At 45.1% G+C, this 19,306-nt stretch overlaps 1 protein-coding gene across 1 annotated transcript in view; it reads right to left on the bottom strand.

Moving 5' to 3' along the window:
• Positions 1-1,335: 1,335 nt before the first annotated feature.
• Positions 1,336-19,306, bottom strand: part of LOC144942980 (uncharacterized) — a 35,056-nt gene continuing 17,085 nt past the window's right edge. The window contains exons 2-7 of the mRNA XM_078870069.1: positions 12,454-12,536; positions 10,897-10,950; positions 8,492-8,524; positions 7,442-7,516; positions 5,843-5,876; positions 1,336-4,735 (exon numbers count right to left, since the gene is read on the bottom strand). Coding sequence (XP_078726195.1) covers positions 4,660-4,735; positions 5,843-5,876; positions 7,442-7,516; positions 8,492-8,524; positions 10,897-10,950; positions 12,454-12,505 — 324 coding nt within the window. The 5' untranslated portion in view covers positions 12,506-12,536 and the 3' untranslated portion in view covers positions 1,336-4,659. The remainder of the gene's footprint in view (positions 4,736-5,842; positions 5,877-7,441; positions 7,517-8,491; positions 8,525-10,896; positions 10,951-12,453; positions 12,537-19,306) is intronic.

Genomic DNA, 19,306 nt, shown 5'->3' with positions numbered 1-19,306 from the left:
CGAGTGTGCATGCCCTCAAGCGCCACACTTATGAACACACCATTATTAACATCCCTGCAGGAACATTCACAGCCCTTTTGCAAGACCCGCTGGTTGGATGCGAACGAATGCCTGTCCAGGTCACGGCGGTCGTGTGACCATACTTCACCACGCTGGGCAGTGCAGGTTGGCGAAGGGGCACGGGAGCCAACCAGGGCCACAAAATCAGATCGCAATCTTCAGTCCCGATGATCGCCATGGTCAGGAATCAAACTGCGGTGATGGGCTCAAAGCGACACCGTTAACCCACTACGCCAATGCTCCAATGACAACCAACGAATGAATAACGTGCATTTGGGGTTGTTGTGCGTCTACCCAGAGAATGTTAATAACCAACGTGTTCATCCAGGAGCGTTTCAAACTTTTTCTCAAGACCTTGTAGGCAGGTCCTGGCATTGGGAAGTTTCGAACGCGCGGTTTGACATCCGGGACGAAATCCCGCACACACGCGGCTCAGCAGCTGTGGATTCAAGCCACTTCTTGTACTTTCCATCTCCTGTCAAAATCACGCAAGCGACGCGTATAACAAAAACAATACAAAAAATGCTGCGTTTGAGAAACTATTTCTTACATTCCAAGATTGTAGTCAGCCTATGAGCTTTGTAACTCGGTGTTCTTCACTCATTTTCAGAGGGGGGGGGGGGGGTGACATGGCTGCAACACACCACCGTCTGCAAGGGGCCTTTTCACTTTGTTTAGTGTCGGAGGCCGCCAGGGGCCCACAGGCCTTGCAATGAAGAACGCCGTTAGTGCTCGACCCAAAGGCTTTCGTGACTGCAGCAATTCATAGTCTTTGGGCCTTTCGGTAAAGTCGCGTAGATAGGTTGAGGACGCTTGGGCTATGCCCATTTTAAGCCTTTAAAACGGCTTGCCTTTAGGTGCCCCCCCCCCCTATTTTTCCCCATCCGATGACAATCGCTTGCGATCGAAAACGTCGTAGTTTTTTTTCGTTTATTTTATTATTTGTTTTGAACCCCAAGTGACTTTACTGAAAGACCCAAAGAATATGAACTGTTAGAACTGCTCGGAAAGGGCCTGCCACCCACCATTTCCTTCCATGGCCTTGGTTACTCCCGTCAAGTTAGGTGACCCTCAAAAACCCCATCGTGGCATCTCGCCGCTGCCATCTCTTCCCTCAAATCTTTCGCCGCTTTCTTGGCCTTCCCTCCACTTGGGTTTGTCCACCTCTCACCACTCGTTCTCGTGGCATGCCCAGCCCTATTTATGAACACTAACAATTACACGTAGAGTAGAGCGTAATATAATAAAGGACAAGAAACCAAAACACGCAATGTATTATTAGTATACATTTAATTTAAGATCACAATACAGGAGTGGGTGGTGGGATATGCATAAAAACACTTTATTGGATTATTTTTACAAAAACATTAGTAGGTTCTAAACAACGTTCGTAAATTGCAAAACCAAAGTAGTAGGAGCGGTTTGGAGGGGGTGGGAGGGGGGTGGGAAACTCTTGTCTAGGATACTATTCACCACGTACTCCTCATGTGCGGTTTCAATCCACACCACGAAACCATAGGTCGCACGCTCGACCTTCCGGTATTTGAACTCAGCACACACGCTGTGGTGAAGTTGAGCCGAAAATGTAAAAAAAAATGGGGCAAAAACAGCCCTCGTCTTCCCAAATTATTTTTTTTAAGCACACCCCCACCAGGCAGTCGGTAAATCCTGTTTTCACAACTAAAAGGGAAGTGAAAACAGGATAGGGGGACCCGGCCGACTGCTACCCCCCCCCCAGTAATTTTGGCACAGGCTGTACTGGGCGGTCATGCGACTAACACACGACTCGCTATTAGTTGCTTACACTCGACCAGACAGCACAGAACAGCATGCACACAAGGCCAGCGACCTGCCATGGCGGCTCTCCTTTAACAAAGACAAAAATACCCCCCAACACAGCCTGGACAGACTTTTGGGGCAAGTGCTGCTAGCGAGCACCTATGAAGGCCGGCTCAGCACACGAGGGGGTGGGAGTGGCCAGAATTACACCTGACCGTGCTTTTGTCTCCCTGGTGGCGATATTTACGATACTGCAACAGGTACTCATTTGAGGCCGAGGTGACATAGCCCAGGACCAGGTCAAGATACTCGTCATCTGGTGTTGATCGTAAAGTGGGAAACGAACTCGGGTTAATGGGTTTGTAGTGTAGCAAGCTAACCACTACACTACCGCGCCCCCCCCCCCACACATGCACACAATTTGATGGGAATCACATTTTCAGATGACTTCAAGGCTTGTACAACGTGCCACTTCGTGGTTTCATCACGTGCCCACACCGCCCACCGAGAGAATGGTCAAAATTCACCAAATAGCAATGAGAGTAAAATTGACCGATAACTACCTTTCTGTAGCTAGCGGGTGACATGGCCTGCAAACAGGCGAATTGAGATGCATGTGAAAATGCCCATAACCACGTTGTGTTCGACTGGGCTGCAACAATGTCATTACCTGTGACTGTGTACTTTTAAAGCCAACCTATGCAAATTATAATTGTTCCAAATATTTTTTCCAAAATACACATGTTCACCATTTCACACCATGCCCCCCCCCCATTATTGCTTGTGGATTTCAAATGCTATTGCATGTTAATGTGCACAGCATATCTGTGTAATTATTACTGCAGAGCTTGCACTGGGGGTGTAGAGAGGAGTTTGCCTGCAACGGGCATTGAAGTGTTGGCTTTGTGTGAATGTCAATCACACAGTGCTATCCTGGTATGATAACAGCCTTCCTTTGGATGGGGAGCCTGGCAAGCGAGGAGATAAATATAATGGAAGCCAAAACCAAAAAAGGATGAACGGAAAAGGAGCAAATGAAAATAAAACAAAAATACAAAAACCAAAACGGATGAAAGGAAATTAAAAAGAAAACAAAGCAGACATGAGGACAGTATTATGATCACAACTGAAATAAAAACAGGCCACGAATTTAAATGCATTATGTGCAAAACTGTTGGCATCTTATGCCGACTTGCTTGGATTTTGAAATCCATTACATCAACCACGATAGACAAAAAACACTTGTTGTGTTCCTTTGTCAAGTTATGAAAATTAGAAAACCAATTTTTTTTTTATAGGTGATACAAATGGCGGCGGACATGTGACTGTACGCATTTTGACGTAAAACTTTTAATAAAACTTTTTAATGATTGTGCCCAGGATTGTGGAAAGGTGCCTTTGGAGGCCTGGAACAAAAGGCGAGAGGAGGCCTAACCCATTGAAGCCTCCGGCCTTTCCTGAGCAGCCCCTCCCGTACCAGGAACTGTGGCCCTGTGTAGATTGCCCCCCCCCCACCCCCTGCAGGCCTGACAGTGAATTACCACGTTATATTATCTCAACTGAACTTTTAGAAAATTCATGAACATATCCATACACAACAAAAATGTAAAAACAATGCAGAATAATATTGTACACCGTTATTACAAATGTGCAGGCAGAGAAACACTGGATTCCAGTCACGAACAGTTTACATTTTGACACAGGACCTCGTAAAAGTGAGCATATAGAAGCACACTGCAGTTGTGATGGCCCAATTGTCGGTTTGTTACGTGAACGTCTACCACCAACAACCGAATACTTGGAAATGCGAGCTAATAACGGCAACCGCTTGTAAAACACTGAAATGTATTTGAGTTATTTAAAATACCGGTTCTGTCAAGTGTAAAAAATAAACAAGGCACGGGTGAATAAACCATCAGCACCATGGATGTGCGAGGAACATCCACGAATAAAAATCTGTTTGAAATGGAGGAGACATTTCAGCACGCATTTGTTGTAAATAGGGCCCTTTGTAAAAAGAAGAGGTCTTCCGTACAGATGTAGAAACTATTTAAAATGTGCACGCAGACAGACATGCAAGCCGATCCGGCAAACTACATCATGCTGGGTGACTTTTTTAAAGTTCTATTCCTACCATTAATAAAAACCAAAACAATTCCACGTTTAAAATCACAATAAGCAGGTACGATAAAATATTCTACGTCCAAAAAAAGATAATGCCAGCTGCTTTTGTCTTCAAATGTAACCATTCTGTCAAGTCAACTCCAGTATATGCTAACATCTATGATAGACTATGACAACGTTGCAGCATAAGAGCTGAACCATGCTGGGCACACGCTATAGAATGAACCATCATGGATGAACTAATCTCAGTGGAATATATACACATAGAACTGTAGGGTCAGTATTACAATCACAATACACGAACTAAAAATTCAGCTTAAACTCAAGTACTATAGCATTACAATGGTTAGCATTAATCACTCTGGATTAACTAAATCTCAGTGTAATCTATCGTACTTTATGATGATTAGCATTTAACAACATAGCTCAACTCTGCTCATTGTAATCTACACCATTATTTAGCGTGACCTTGAATAATTTGATCAGCAGCCCACGATGATACCGCAATAAACACAAAGGCCCTGCCATCTTTTCAATACCTACTCGAAACAAATGTGCAAACAACGCAACTGTCTCTTCAGCGTGTTGACAGTTCCCTTTTTCGTCCGCCTACGCAATGGCCAGACCGATAGCGAGGACTCGAAAGTGGGAGTTAGGAGGACATTCCAGACTGCGTGTGCACCCACTCCGTGACCATCACACGGCATTACCGACGTTGTGGGCATGCGCTCCATGCTTTCCGCGGACTTCCTTGCGTTCGGCTCCGGAGTAGCTGAAAAACATTTATATATAAAAAAAAAGGAGATTTAAACTAAATTCACCACAGCTGTAGTTCAACGAATGGGACGGGATTTCATGGGTTCTTGGTTTCAGGGGTGGAGGACAAAGTTCACCCTGGGATTGTAGAGTCAATCTCAGGCAATGAAGAGGCACAAAGGGGACATTTATAATCGAAAATACAAAAAAGGTGCTAGCCTTTTAATTATAGTGGTAACAAAGCGCCAGGCCAGTGCTTGGCTTTGTCAAGTTTCACTTCCCAAGTCGCAGGATTCGAGGTAACGTGCACGACTGCACCTGGCATTCAGCCCATTCAGGCGTCCGAACAAAAAAAAATCCATTGTATCCCTCTGCATTCAAGATTGTCTTACAATAATATAGCTTTCCCCTCGCTTTGTGCGATTTCACGTATGCGCGGCCAAACTATTTCTACTCAAAATTTGATATATTAAAAAAGGGGATTTTAATTCACTCCGAGGTGGCTATGCGGTCGAATGCGGGACAACATTGTGTGTACTGTACATGTGCTACTCGGTAGTCGGCTTTCTTCAAGGGGTTTCACGTTATACGCCCATTTTTTGGGGAATGAATCTGCCACAAAGCAAGAAAAACCTATTTATACAAAAATGTGTAATGCACTCAGAAAAGGATTCAGGAGTGAAAAACCAAAGACAAACAGGAAAGCAGCCGGAACCGGAGCCAACGACCGCCCAAGTTCTGCGGTGCTGTATTGGGATGCTTGGCCAACAACAGTCATGCAAGTTCATACAAGTGGGAGGAAACCAGAAATTACCTGGCACAGATGGAATGTGACTTGTTCTACTGCCATATATGGGAAAGTGGGGACATTGAGACTTCTGGACACCCACGCAAAAAGAGGGGGCCGTCTCTCGTATGTTCGTGGTTCAGTAACCGTCACCTTCACAGCGCTGCATATTTATTTAGCTTGCGTGTAAATGCTGCATTACCAGGCATGCATAGCCACAAGCATCCATTTTAAAGCAGCCCTACCCAGAGCAGCTTGCATAAAAATAGGAAGAAAAAAAAGTTACTTAAAAAAATCAGCCACCAAAATGCACGCAGCATCGCGAGCCTTGCTCACCTTTTTCCACAGTTCCGGCAACGTTTGGAGTTACCTGCAAGAACAACAATTGGTATGCGGAATAAAAATGGACACGTTTAATACCAAGTCAATAAATTCCAAGCATTGGGTCGTTCAATGTCAAGGCGATTAGATAATCCAAACATGGGGATTCTTCAGTTGTGTTAGCTTAGTTTGTATTATACAGGTGTTAAAAAAAGCCATGTGCAAAGAACAATGCATATTTTTGGCATTAACTATGCAGATTAAATCGTTACGCCCATGAACCATGCATCAAATTTTAAGTATAATAATTTAGAATTTGTAACACGCACAGTCTTCATACAGACCGGATGGATTCAGCGGAGGCACAGGAAACGGCAGACAAGCAGGAAGGCAGCCGCAAAAAAAGAGGCAATAATTTCCCAACCTCTGTGGTCTTGTATTGGGGAAACTTACGATTTGTGGAAAGGTGTATACTAAAAACGAAACTATTTTCTTAATTATATTTTTATTTTACCAGCTAAGGCCCGCTGAGCTGAATAGCCGTTTACTAGAAGCCACCTGGCCACAAATGATAGCTTAACAAAGTGGCATATCACGGACATTTATGGCAGCCAAATACAAATGTTACATTTAAGCTAATGGTACGAGGAAGACGCTGCAAACGATGCAAAAAGACCACGACGGTATGGTGGAGGAGGAAATAGAATCGATTCTTAAAGAGGATGGGGGGGGGGGGTTAGTCAAATTGTGGCATTATCAATATTTACATATTTCCACAATAATCCACATTGCAAGTTGAACTTCCCCCCCTCCCTGTATTAAATAAATACATTACAAGTGCTTCTTAGAACAAGCCAGGTGATATTGCTTTCAGATGATGCGTTTTTATATTAGTTGTTCAGAATCATATTCCGGAAGACTGTTTCTGCACATCAAGCCACATGACCAATCCAGAAGGGGCAGAAGTCACCGTCAGCCGTTCGGAATAATCTTCCAGAAGACATCCCTAACCATTTTCAAGCAACGCGTTTCATCACCATTTGGTGGAAGACTGCTCACCCCCCCTCCCCAGAGCAGCACCGTACTCTCTCGATCACTAAATGATGCTTTGTTTTTAAAACGACCTCAAAAGAAAGAGACCGGGGATGAAGTCCTACTCCCCGGAGCGTCTGATAATTGAGAGAACACCAGTGCCAGAGATTAAGCTAGGTGCGGGGGCCCTAAATTAAATCAAACAAATATTAAAACAAAATTTTAACTTGCACAGTAAAGTAATTGTATTTTTTCACTTGCTATACAGCCAGATGACAAATCGCTAACCTTAAACACTCAGTCGTTCATAAAAGTTGAAGGCGGTATAGTACTATAGTAAGAGCAAGTGCAGAATTACTGAACCGGAATTTATAGCTTGAAAGCATTTACCACAGGGCCCTTTAAAGTGCCGGGCCCGTGTAGCATATGTAGCTACTTTTGCTACTCAGATAATCCAGCAGTAGAGAACACAGTAGATGCCACTTGAGAAAATAAGTGAACAAAATAGAAAGACGCGCGAGCGTTAAGCACCCTGCCCCCGAGGCCATAAATCACGCAATTCTTGTGGTCGTGCAGACTTACTCAGGAGGATCAAAATTCCAGAGATGCACATGATTGCAGCAAACACCAGCCCAACCTTGGAGAGAGTAGCGTAGTCTGAAAATACAAGACAGAGTTCACCCCTGGTTAGCCTTAGGAACACGCTGGGCAATTGATAAAAACGGTGAGTATTTATCCCAGAGCCTCACCGAGTCAAGACTCTTACACAGGAGGTGTTCCTGCTGCATTGGGATCTTTGGCGAATATCATTAAATGTTTGGTCGCACGAGAATAAATCAGGAGAAGCTTGAGAAATCCCACCGCCCACACAATTGCGACGCTCTAGCACTACCTTCTCCTGGCCATCTCGCCTCACGGGCCTATGCCTGACAGGCTCTGGTGGCCACTTCATTTAAGTACGAACCGGGCTCAACCCCCATTTAGGTTCTGGAGATGCGACAAGATCAGACATATTTCAGGGAGATTTGGTGAGCAGCTTTTATGGCCAGCATGGTATGCAAATGGCAGGTGGTCACAACACCATTTACACGAAACCACAACAATCTCAGTATTTGTCGTCAACATGAAACACGAGCAAGTGGGCATAGCGTCGTTGGCATGGGCCCAGTGCCAGAACCCTTCTGGCCCATGGACCCCCCAGGTGCAACTTTAACACCAGCATCGATAGCCATTTGCCCACAAAAATGCTATTTGGTTTCCAAAGTGAAATCGCCTGTGCTGTTAGCGATCGCCCAGCGAGTTCCATGCCGTGTTAACGCTCAGTAAATTAGTGCCGACTGAAGCAGGAAGCAGTTTTAGGATGGCAATTGCCAGGATGCGATAACCTTAACAATCAAATTTGTCAATAACACTGCCACAATAATTTACATGCTCTAAAAAAAGGGCATTTGCCCAAAAGTGGTCACCTACTATATATATTTATCCTTAAGGCCACCGTGTTAGACGAATGTGTTGAGGTTTTTGTTAATGCAGCATCAGCAACCCATTCAATATCCCAGGGTTTTTTTCACCTCCCACAGAAAACAACCACAAATGACAACTCGTGAATTGTTTGACAAAAGGTCACCTTACCATAGTAGAGGGTGTCTGGCTGTTTTGGGGTATCTGTCGAAATAAAAAAAAAGTATGATGACATTTGCATACAACAGCAAGCGAATTATTATAAAACATTTCAGGCTTAAAGGGTACGAAATTAATGACGTTTTAACTATAAAGGTTTAATTACCTTTTGCCATACAAAATTGAATCCTTTTTATTCGTGCCATCTGACATACACACATGCCTGGACGGTCATGACTCCATTCAATTTAAAGTACAGCTTATTCGTCCATAATGGTAAATAATTGAAAAGACAAAACGAGATATTTACGCAATTACCAATGCACCACCTTATGCAGTACTCGGGCATATGTTCAGAAATGCAGCATATTGCGCCGAATGAATGTACATATACGCCGCGTTATACCGTGCATACTATGTTACTGATCAAGTCAATGTCCTTAGCAACTAATCCAATGCAAGTGTGTCACGTCACAAAATAAACACTAGTTTCATTTTATAGTGCGGACTTACGTGTGCAGTAAATGTTGCTTTATGGAATACTAATACGTGCGCACGCAGTATTCGATTTCGCCTGTAAATGTCCTGCCAGAATAGTTAATGCCTTGCTGTATTGTTTCATCCCTTCGTCATTTTGGTGACTCTGTATTAATTTGGAGTTTGCATGTTGCCCCCTCGTGGTCACGTGGCTGTCTCCGGCTGCTCCGGTTTTCCCCTCCACATTAAAAAAATATCAACATGCGGTTTAGAGTATTTGGCTGCTATACATTTCCACAGAAGGCACTTCTCGTTGAGCTTTCGTGGCGTGGTGCTTCTGAAAAAAACCCACAGCGATATGGCTCAGTGGGCCTTACCCTGGTAAAATAAAAAGTTTAATTTCTAGTTTAGACCCAGGTCAGACTTGCAAGCGATACTATCCAGTTATCACACGGCCAAATAAAATTACACCAAACCAGCCCAGCAATTATCAACGCCAGACTTGACGAGCTCCCCCCACCCACCACAGCTTTCTGCAATGAACCAACCATCTGGCACATTCACTGTGTGCAGTGGCTTAATCTGCATATGAAGAATTATAAATATTGACAATACCGAGGTAGTTAGCCTCGGGGGTGGAGTGCGGAGTAAGGGGGCGGGCGGAGGTAGCAAGGATTGGGAGGTAATATCCACGGATTTAGGCCGAGCTGCTAAAAACTTCTATCCGCCGCTCTATTTTGGACAAGTTATTGGCAATGTTACGCCGCCACCTTGTGGCCAAGTGACGTCATAAACATCGGTTCACGTGTGCAGTAACTTTGGTAGTGCCTGCTGGGCATCCAAAAATTTACCTTAAATTTACCTTAAATTTACCACCCCCCCCACCCCCAGGTTAAATACCAAGCTTGTGTTTGCGTCAACTTGGGTGTTTTCCGTACAGGTGATGTAACAGGGCAACGGGGTTTAAGCTCTTCCCACGAGAGAATGACGGGGACACCACCAAGAAACGTGGCGTTTTGTGAAAATGAATTTGGCATCTGCAAGTTCCGCAGGCCACCGGGTAGGCAACCACTGCTCTCTGCACGGCTCAAAGCGAACGCCGCGACCGTGCAAAATGTGCGAGCGACCCAGAATGTGTTTATCGCGATATTAACACCGGACAATTATATTTTTAAAACACGTTGACGGCCATATGAACCACAATGGGTTGTACGACAGCAAAGTCCTTTTATTTTTCCTGGCGTGTCCGTTTGTTCCTCCTCCAGTGGCCCAAAAGCATTTGTTTTGGCAAAGGTGCAACAAGCGGTTAGCGATGGGCCACGTGACTCCACGGGTTAATCCTGTTATGGGGGTGGCGGGTGCGGTACACCACATTCAATGTTAGACGAACTTTAAACAAATGTGGCAGGGTCGCATTTGCATTCTGGTCATGTTACTCATGAGATGGTAGTACTTGGACACTGTTGACACCCTGTACAACACCATAGGTGCCCATAGAAGCTCCCAGATGTCAGACAAGGGGACATCCAATCACCGAGTTAAAGTTGATCCGATACATAATTATTTATCCAAATCATCTGCCTACCAACTGTTACAATCACCTGATGGTGCTGGGCATGGGCCAGCTAAGCAAAAGAATCAGTACCAAGCCAAATCCGGTCATAAAAGCTACTCGGTATACAAAGGAATTCATATCTAGTTTCCTTCATCTCCATCATCCAACTACCTTTTTACCTCTGGTCGATACCCTCTTCTGTCAATTCACGAGTTTATACATCTAAAAGCCCCCCCCCCCCTCACCCAGCACCACCACTGGTTACAAAGTGGGCACTTTGTCTAAGGGGGCAAGCTTGCTGCCATCTACCAAAATGTCATCAAGAGGAGAAGAACCCCTGGGGAAGCTACCCGAGTTTACAAAAGCAGTGCGACAGAAGACGTACCCGCTGCCTTATTCCGAGTCACCAGTTCATCCGTCACATCTTCGCTCAGCACTCCTGCAGACAGACGTCACCAAAACACAGGGTCAATGTTCACGATTCTCTACGGCGCGACCCACGCAAACCAAAAACGGCCTCCCGTACCAAAATCGGGCACAGAAAGAGCGCAACCGCGAGCGCCATCAGCGGCGCTTGCCCAAGAAGTTTCCGAAGGCCCGGGCGAGAAGGCCACGTGGAGCCCCAATTATTAAGTCGTGGACAAAAACCAAGCCCAGTCGTGCGAGGCCTGGGAGAAAATCGCCACTTTGGCGCCCCTGGCCAAAAAAAAAAAGGTAAAAGCGACCAATGTAGAAAGGACAATAATTACGAGGTAGAGTTGTTTTACATTCATTGGTGGCAAAGCCAAGACTTATATGCACCCTTAGGCAATGTTTACATTGAAGGCATTGCGGTGCTTGAGAAAAAGGCTGCTTATTTTCGTAAAAACAAACTACAAAACCCTTGGACATAAAATAGCAAAAAGCTTACCACAAATCCAATTAAATAAGCCCGATTTTCAGGAGAGCCTCGGTTCTCAGACGTGTTTTAGCAAGTAGGGGGGGGGGAAGGCAACATCTGCATTTTTTTTATAATCAAGTAATTTCATTGTCCTTTTTTTGCAAATCCAGGCCCAGATGCATAGTTAGTGGGTAAACAAGAATAAAACATAAAAAAACGCGTTTTCGAAAAAAACCCACCAACAAGCTTCATACTGCATACCAGAAGATTAGCACGTGTGTATTTGTGTGCGCATGCGAGAAGTGTAGCGGTTAGCGCTCTGAACCCAGCGATCCGGGCTTGAGTCCCACTCAAGGCCAACACCAGTGACGATTATCTGAACCGGTCCTGGGCCTCCCCTAGGTCGACGTGTAAAAACATCATCACTGGGGAGACAAAGGCGGCCGGGCGTAGTGCTGACCATCCACCTCTCGTGTCCCGTGCTGGCCTTCATTAGGGGCTCGCTCACAGCACTTGCCCCAACAGTCTGTTAATGCTACAGAGGGCAATTTTGTCTTTGCATGCGAGAAGGGGAGCAAAATGGGAGTAAGCATGCGCAGATAATGTGCGCTCGTGTGCAGTTTTAGTCTCCAATCTTCTCCCGTCTCGCCAAAGACCTCTCCTCAAATGGTCTCCGACCCAGGATACTGTTACTTGATGTTATTATTCCAATGCATATGTTTTTGTTCGAGCATGCCAAACCCACGGTAAAATAATGATAATATAGTAGTCATGTAATTCATAAATCAAGAAAAGCCTCAAATGGAACTGCACAAGTTTTCCATGGATCGAGCGACCTTGCACCAAATCAACATTGTGATGACTACATTTTTATAATTTTACAGAAAAAACATTTCAGCCCTGATAATGATAATAAACATCGGTATACGAAACCGATTTGGTACCAATTGGCGAGTTACTATTTTAAAGCAAATTTGCGCCGGTTTGTAATGCTACTGCTTGTTGAAGGTCCGTCTCTCCCTGTGCCATGCCAGTCATGGAGATTAAAAAGCCATCGCGTACCTTGGCTGGCCAAAGCCACGAGGCACAGCACGTACAGGCAGGAGAGTTCCATGATCACCAGATCCGGAAAATAAGTTCAAACCCTGCGCACAGACAAAGATTACACCGTTAGTCTAATTAGGACACATCCTGGTATTCGAGCCAATCATAAACAAATTAATAACGCAGAAACTATGCTTCATAAACAAGGCTATTGGCCTTCAGAATGAATAATAAATTATTTCCCTTCTAAGTGACTTTACCAAAAGAACAGAATAACAATCCCTGCAGTCACAAAAGCTTTAAATCGAAATTCAAGCAAGTTTTGTTTAAAGCAAGAAAAATGTTAACATATTTCAACATTTGAGGTCTCCGAAACGTCGTGTTCTTATATTATTTTTTCTTCTACCTACGTGACTTACCGACAGAACCAGAGTATGGATTCCTGCAGTCACAAAAACTTCAAAATCAAGATTTCAGGTCTCATCAGCAGCCAGGTCTAGTTAACAAAAGTAGCTGGGTTGCCAGATGTTAGAGATAAGAGCGAAGGAGGGCTGCAGGGCCCACTCAGCCCAATAAGTAATCCAGAGAGCCTTCTGCGGGGAAGAAACATGATACAATTACCAGATATTTGCACAGCAACCCACACCACAACACCTTTAAAAACCGAGCAACGGAGTTCGCCACGACGACAATTAGCGCGCGGTCAAACCCCTTTTACACGCGCGGCACATGTGCTTGGCTTAAATACGGCGCATGGAGGTCACAGCGGTGGCAAGAGCCACTACGCAGCGTTGGCTCACGATGCAAGCCGGCACACACCAACAAACACAGACCCCCGTTACACAGAGCACGGTTTGAATTACGCTGGATGAGGGCTTCACATTGGGTCAGGGAAAATAAACGCCGGTTTTTCAGCGGCAGAAAACGATAAATGGCCCAAGCAATACCCTGCCCCCCCCCCCGTATTTCGCTGAGATTGGGGCTCATTAAAAATGGAGGGGTGGTATTTAACCGCCCCCAGCCCAGCCCCCCCCCCCCCCCCGAAAAAATGCAATGGTCCGTCCCCTGTCCCCCCCTATTGAATTTCAAATGGAGGCCCATGACCTGCCTCCAAGGGAATGTATTTCACTCTCGGGTTATTTGCAAGTAGGTGCGGTTGGAGAGGTTACAACAATTACGGCGGGTGCGGTTGAAAAGTCCAAAAAAAGGTTTATCTTGGTGCTATTGTACAGGCCGCCTTTCAAAGTGCACATTTTTTACATTCCATTTTCAAATGGCGAACTAAACAATGAAATGCACCAACACAAATAAAGGTGTATTATTGGATGCGCAGATTTTCAAGTGACTATACACCATATTCTTAGGTTTTTTCGGTAAAGTCACGCAAGTAAAATTTTTTTAAAATTAATAAAAGTCAAATTAAAATAAAATTAAAAAATCACGACGTTTCGGAGGCAAACGTCGTGATTTTTTATTTTACTTTGATTAATTTTTATTTTTTTACCTACGTGACTTTACCGAAAAAAACCTAAGAATATGAATCCTTGCAGTCACGAAAGCTTCAAATCTAGAATGAATATACACCACTTGCAGCCACCGTCTGTGGACAGCAGGCGAGATGGGAAGTGTGGAGAGGGAGAGACCCTGACAGCAGCTGCTTCACAAACGCCCTGGGGCCCAACTTGCGAGTTGGGGGCGGAGGTGAGCGGTGTTGAATGTCCCGCGAGACGCTGTAGTTTTCACGTCTACCAAACGAACACCCTCTTTGGAATGGTCTTTTAAAGCAGGGACTCCCACCTCCACTGCACCATGGTCCAGGTTTAAAACAAAGGTTTACCGATCGTCAGACGGTGCAACGTTTCAAGTGTAATGACTTGAAGATTGGCTACTGTGGAAAGTGAAACTTTTGTGGCAGCATTACGATAGGACTTTGGCCAATATTAGTTTAGTCATTTAACCATTTTCGGGTTAGCAGTGAATTCGTATGCTCATGGCTCACACATCAAAATGGCGTGTGTCTAAGATTTAAAATGGAAATTACATTTAAAGTAAAAAAAACACAAAAGTTCACAGCTGCCTCAAAGGAAAGTGTGGCAATCCAGGCGACGCTGCCCAATGTCGAAAAACCACTTGGATATCTGCAAGTTAGACGTCAAAAAAAAAAAATCAGGCTACACCAGGCTGCGCAGGGTGCAAAAGGAGTACAAACACGAGACAGATCCCATGCAGACAAGAAAAACAATAACATCGACCCGCGGATTAAATCGTAACAATTTCATAGAATTGACACTGCGAGGATGAGTCAATGCCTGGCCTAAGGTGGGAGAAAAACAAAGCCTCGGGAGGCCGAAAGACACTGTAATAATACAAAACAAAAACCATACGAGACACACAAAACAGCCATCTGAAAAAGACCGAACGTGGCCTGGCCAGGGAATTGCAGACGTGGAGGGAGACCGTGACCGGCGGAAACAATTTCACGCCATGGCCTCAAAGTGCAGAGTTTTTCTTAAAAAAAAAATAGGGCCCAGAAACTAAATCTTTTTTTTTTTAAACAACCCCTAAATAATTCTTCACACACTCACAAATAATTAGCATGAGATTCCAGATGTCCGGAATGTTACAACACCAGAGGTGGTCTTCTCTTCTATGAATAGAACACTCCCTCTTACAATCTTCACTGCACAAAAACACTCGGCCTTTGGGGACACATGCATCACCTTTGAACTATGTAACTCCCCCGCCCCCACTCAAAGGAGATGCAATGGTAGTCATCTTAACTTATAAAATGCCTTTAAAACTTTCATGTTAAAATAACTTTTATAAAACCGCGGTCAGTTTCTACGTCTTCCGGAGATTTACGCACATAAAACTCCACACGCCATTACACACGTACAAGAATATGTCAAAATAATTAATACTGGGAGCATAGATGTAGCGTACAACAATGGATTTTAGCTGCAATACAGCCACCTATGGGGCAACCTGGGTGTGGACGGTGGCCACCCATCACGGCACTCCTCCTCCAGGCTCAAGCCCGCTTAGCGTCGGGAAATGATGAGATCGGGCACGCGCATTCCGGATTATTTCATAAAAAAGGCGCACGATTCAATTACGGTACGGAAAATCCGGCGTTGGAGATGGCCAATCATTTCCAGAAAAATATATCCTCGAGCCTCCCGGACTCGCTCGCTAAATAAAGCACAGCCGGTGGCATGGACGAGGTACAGTGCTGCATTGCATCTTGTCACCGATATGGGCTCACACTCTTGTCAGCATGCATTAATTTTAATAACATCTGCTTTGAGGCTTCAAGTGCTATTAGTTTAAATTAGAATTACAGCAACCGTATAACAGTTGCGCCGAATAATTTAATTCCCATGCAATTTCCTTGTAATTTTACCTACCGCTCTCTATTCATTCGAAGCGATGTTATTGTGCCACCTTCGTTGCCGTTCTCTAATCGCGCCTGAAGCTGGCACAGAGTAGCGAGGCCTTCATCCAGCAGTAGATTAACAGGACTGTACGCCGGGTTATTTTCTATTCATTTCAGTTTTACGTTCAGCTTGTACGGACAAATCACAACCGTTATATTGGAGGGCAGTATAAATTATAGACTACAGTAACAAAAAATAAACAAAATAACCTTTAACTTTAAGGTTAAGCAGGTGAGAGCGAGCGAGTGGGGTGCACCTCATTTGCAAGCGCAACATGGGGGGGGGGTCACCTCAATTGAGAGCAAAACAAATATAATAAAACAGCAATTCAGAAAATAACCGCAGATAAAACAAAATCTATAATATTTACACAAACAATCAATGCTAAAAAACAATCCCTGCTACATGTCAGCTCGGGCAGATTATTTTGACCGCTTGTAGTATATCATTAATATTTAATGACAGAACTGTAAAACAGATCTACTGTACGGTGATCATTGCATCATTATGTAAAAAAAAGACGACAAGGATACATGTCAAAACTATATTGGCTAAAGAGTGACAGTCTCCTACACCACAAATATGCTCTCCTCCATATTTAGCATTTCACCTCTTGCTTGGAAGGGCTGTAACGGAAACGGCAATGCCTTTTGGAATGCACTCGCATCGCATCATCCGAATTCAGTCCACTTCATTTAGGTGCGGGGTTTAAAAGCCAGGAGATAAACACAACCATTAAGCCCAGGAATTGTGCAACACAAGCGCTTAATTTGTAGCCAACCAGAGCTGTCCCGAGGACGAGCTCTGGAAAATATCCCTTGCCATCAGAAACGGGGTCCTCCCCCCCCCTGATCCTCGGGGTAGGGCCCAACAAATATCCCACGAGAAATTAAGCCCCTTTGGGTGGTACGGTATAATCCTCTAAAAAATAAAATCGATGAACTCCGCATCGAGTTCAACATTGCATTTTGCCCTGCGGCGCTCCGTTTTGTATTTATTGCTCAACATTCCTGCACAATTAGAGCACTTGGCTGTGCGCGCAGGAGCTAAACAAATAGCTTCAAAACAAAGCCCTCCTCGGCTGCTGCTGCTGCTCATAGTAGCAGCAGCAGCGGCGTTCTCACACAGACCCCTGAAGACGGCTCGAGGTGCAGCCACCAGCCCCCCACCCCCCACGTTCACAACAAACCACGGACGTCTCTCATCAGTGGTGGCCAAGGCTTAGTTTCTCAATATTTTCCGGAATGTCGCTTAAGCTGGCTTGCCGCAGTATGTATTAGCGGCGTAAGGCACTACTATATATTTATGTAATCCTAGGAGGACAAAATGAGGAGAGGTGCGTGTGTCGTGCCAAAGTAATAACTGGCTGGAACAGCATTTGGGAATGAGATTAATCATTGGTGGGTGGCGCCAATCCATTTCTGAGGGGGGGGGGTAGATAATGAGGATGACAGGTGGTGGAGATAACAGCTAGAGATGCAGTGAGATAAGATCGCCATTTTCCCCTATGGTTATTTACGAAATTGAGAAGAGATGCACAGGATAGAGGGGGATACAGAAGAGATGTATTTAATGTGTATGTTCATAGGATTTGAACGAGCTGATGTTTCGTGCAACAATTTTTTTTTCCAAAGCCCCCGAAGCTCCTTGAGCCGCTTGGGACCCACGGGCTTTTGCTTCACCCGCTCACGCAAAGTTCTGCTTCTCATCGTGGACGCGTGCCTCCGAGAAGACCTCGCGTGTTAAAAAAGACGTCAGATTAAACAGCTGGAGGAGCAGAAGAGTCAAGTGGGCTAGGGCAGCACACATCGTAGAAAGGCCGATGGTCAAAAATAAGTGTGGCAGCCAAGTAAATGGAACGCGTCCGAGAAGACATCGACCAAGGAGACCGAGTGACGAAGTTTGCTTCCTGTGTAGGTGTGGCTCTGGATTATTGACATCGCAGGATCGTTTGTTGAACTTCTTTAGCACCCCATGTAGCCAACTGTGCTAATCAGAGGTGTGGGGGAGAACGACAAAAACAAAAAATTAGTTTTCAATGTATATTTAAAAATGCATAGCTCCGTGGTCTCCTAATAAAATCGGAAGGGAAGAGCGTTCCAGACGGCCGCAGAAGGAATGCAGCGACCGTCTTCGTTCGATGGTTAGCCGAAAGCCGCTGGGCGAGGATGACCAGAGTTCGCGTGATGGTTCATCATCAACCGTTGCAAAATGATGAAACGCTTCAAGCACGAGACCATCCCACGAAAAAGGCACGAGTTGAACGCTACCGAAACAGATGCGCGTCAGCCCCCCACGGCACAAAAACACGAGGGAACGCAGCGTGCAGCCCGGGGCACTCGTTCCAGGACCGGTCGAGTCGGATCGTAATGCTTGGCCATAGGTTGTGTGGATGACTCCTTCCTCCTCCTCCTCCTCTTACCCCCAAACCCAATAAACTAAAATCACAACCTAGAATCGCTGCTTTACAAGTCTGCCTATCTTTAAAGTGCACACAGCAGACCGGTTAATATACATTCTAGATTTTAAGTTGTTTTAGTACGGTTAATATACACTTCACATGTCCGTCATTAAAAACGAGATTATTAGAAGGTTTGGGGCATTGTCGAGTGAATGAAAGTGAATCTTATCGACGATGCAGAACGAACCAAACAGCAGCAGCGTTAGCAGTGCCGACTATCTCCAAATCTCGTGTCCCTCCTTCCCCCTACACAAAGACAAAAACAAAGACCCCCGTATAGCTGCAGACTTTTTGGGGGACAAGTGCCGTTCTTGCCTTTCACAGCCCACTGGGTCACAGCACGCAGTTTAGAAACTTGCAACATTTGTCCGCGGTCACAAAAAACCGTATTTATTTATACAGCACACCACGCGAAATAATAATATATTCCTTGGAAGCAACACAAGCATCTTCGAGAATCGAGGACGCGCATTACAAAACTCCCCTGCCAACAGCCGTCCATCCCACAGGCTGTACCACAGCAGCTTGCGTGCAAGTCCCATGGGCTCCTGTTGGGGGGGGGGGGGGGGGGTCAGGAGGTCGTACGCGTAAAGTGGGGGGGGGGGGGGACGACTTCCAGTAGCGGGGTAGAGGACGATTCGTGTTCTTTATTACCGGGTTGCCAAGGCACAGCTCCCCCACCCCCCCCCCTAAAAAAGGCACAAAATACCAAGTGGCTAGAATCAGAATCTTTATTTATCCTGAGAGAAATCCAAATTAGCCATGAAGCTCTTCTTCACGCAGATGTCCAGCAGTAGGGTGGCGGGGGGTCGCCAGAAAGTTACAGAAATAAAAACACAATGCAAAAACGACAGGGAGTGCAAAGTGTAGGAGAGGAAAGAAAATCGTTAAAGATAAATACATGAAAGACAAAAGAAGCAATCACCATTGATTCGAGCAAGGTTACAAGAACTTTGGGGGAGGGAAGTGATCA

The sequence above is a fragment of the Lampetra fluviatilis genome, chromosome 29 (genome assembly GCF_964198595.1).
Source record: "Lampetra fluviatilis chromosome 29, kcLamFluv1.1, whole genome shotgun sequence".
NCBI lineage: Eukaryota > Metazoa > Chordata > Hyperoartia > Petromyzontiformes > Petromyzontidae > Lampetra > Lampetra fluviatilis.
The sequence above is the reverse complement of the archived record's forward strand: the minus strand, read 5'-3'. Positions and strand labels throughout refer to the sequence as shown.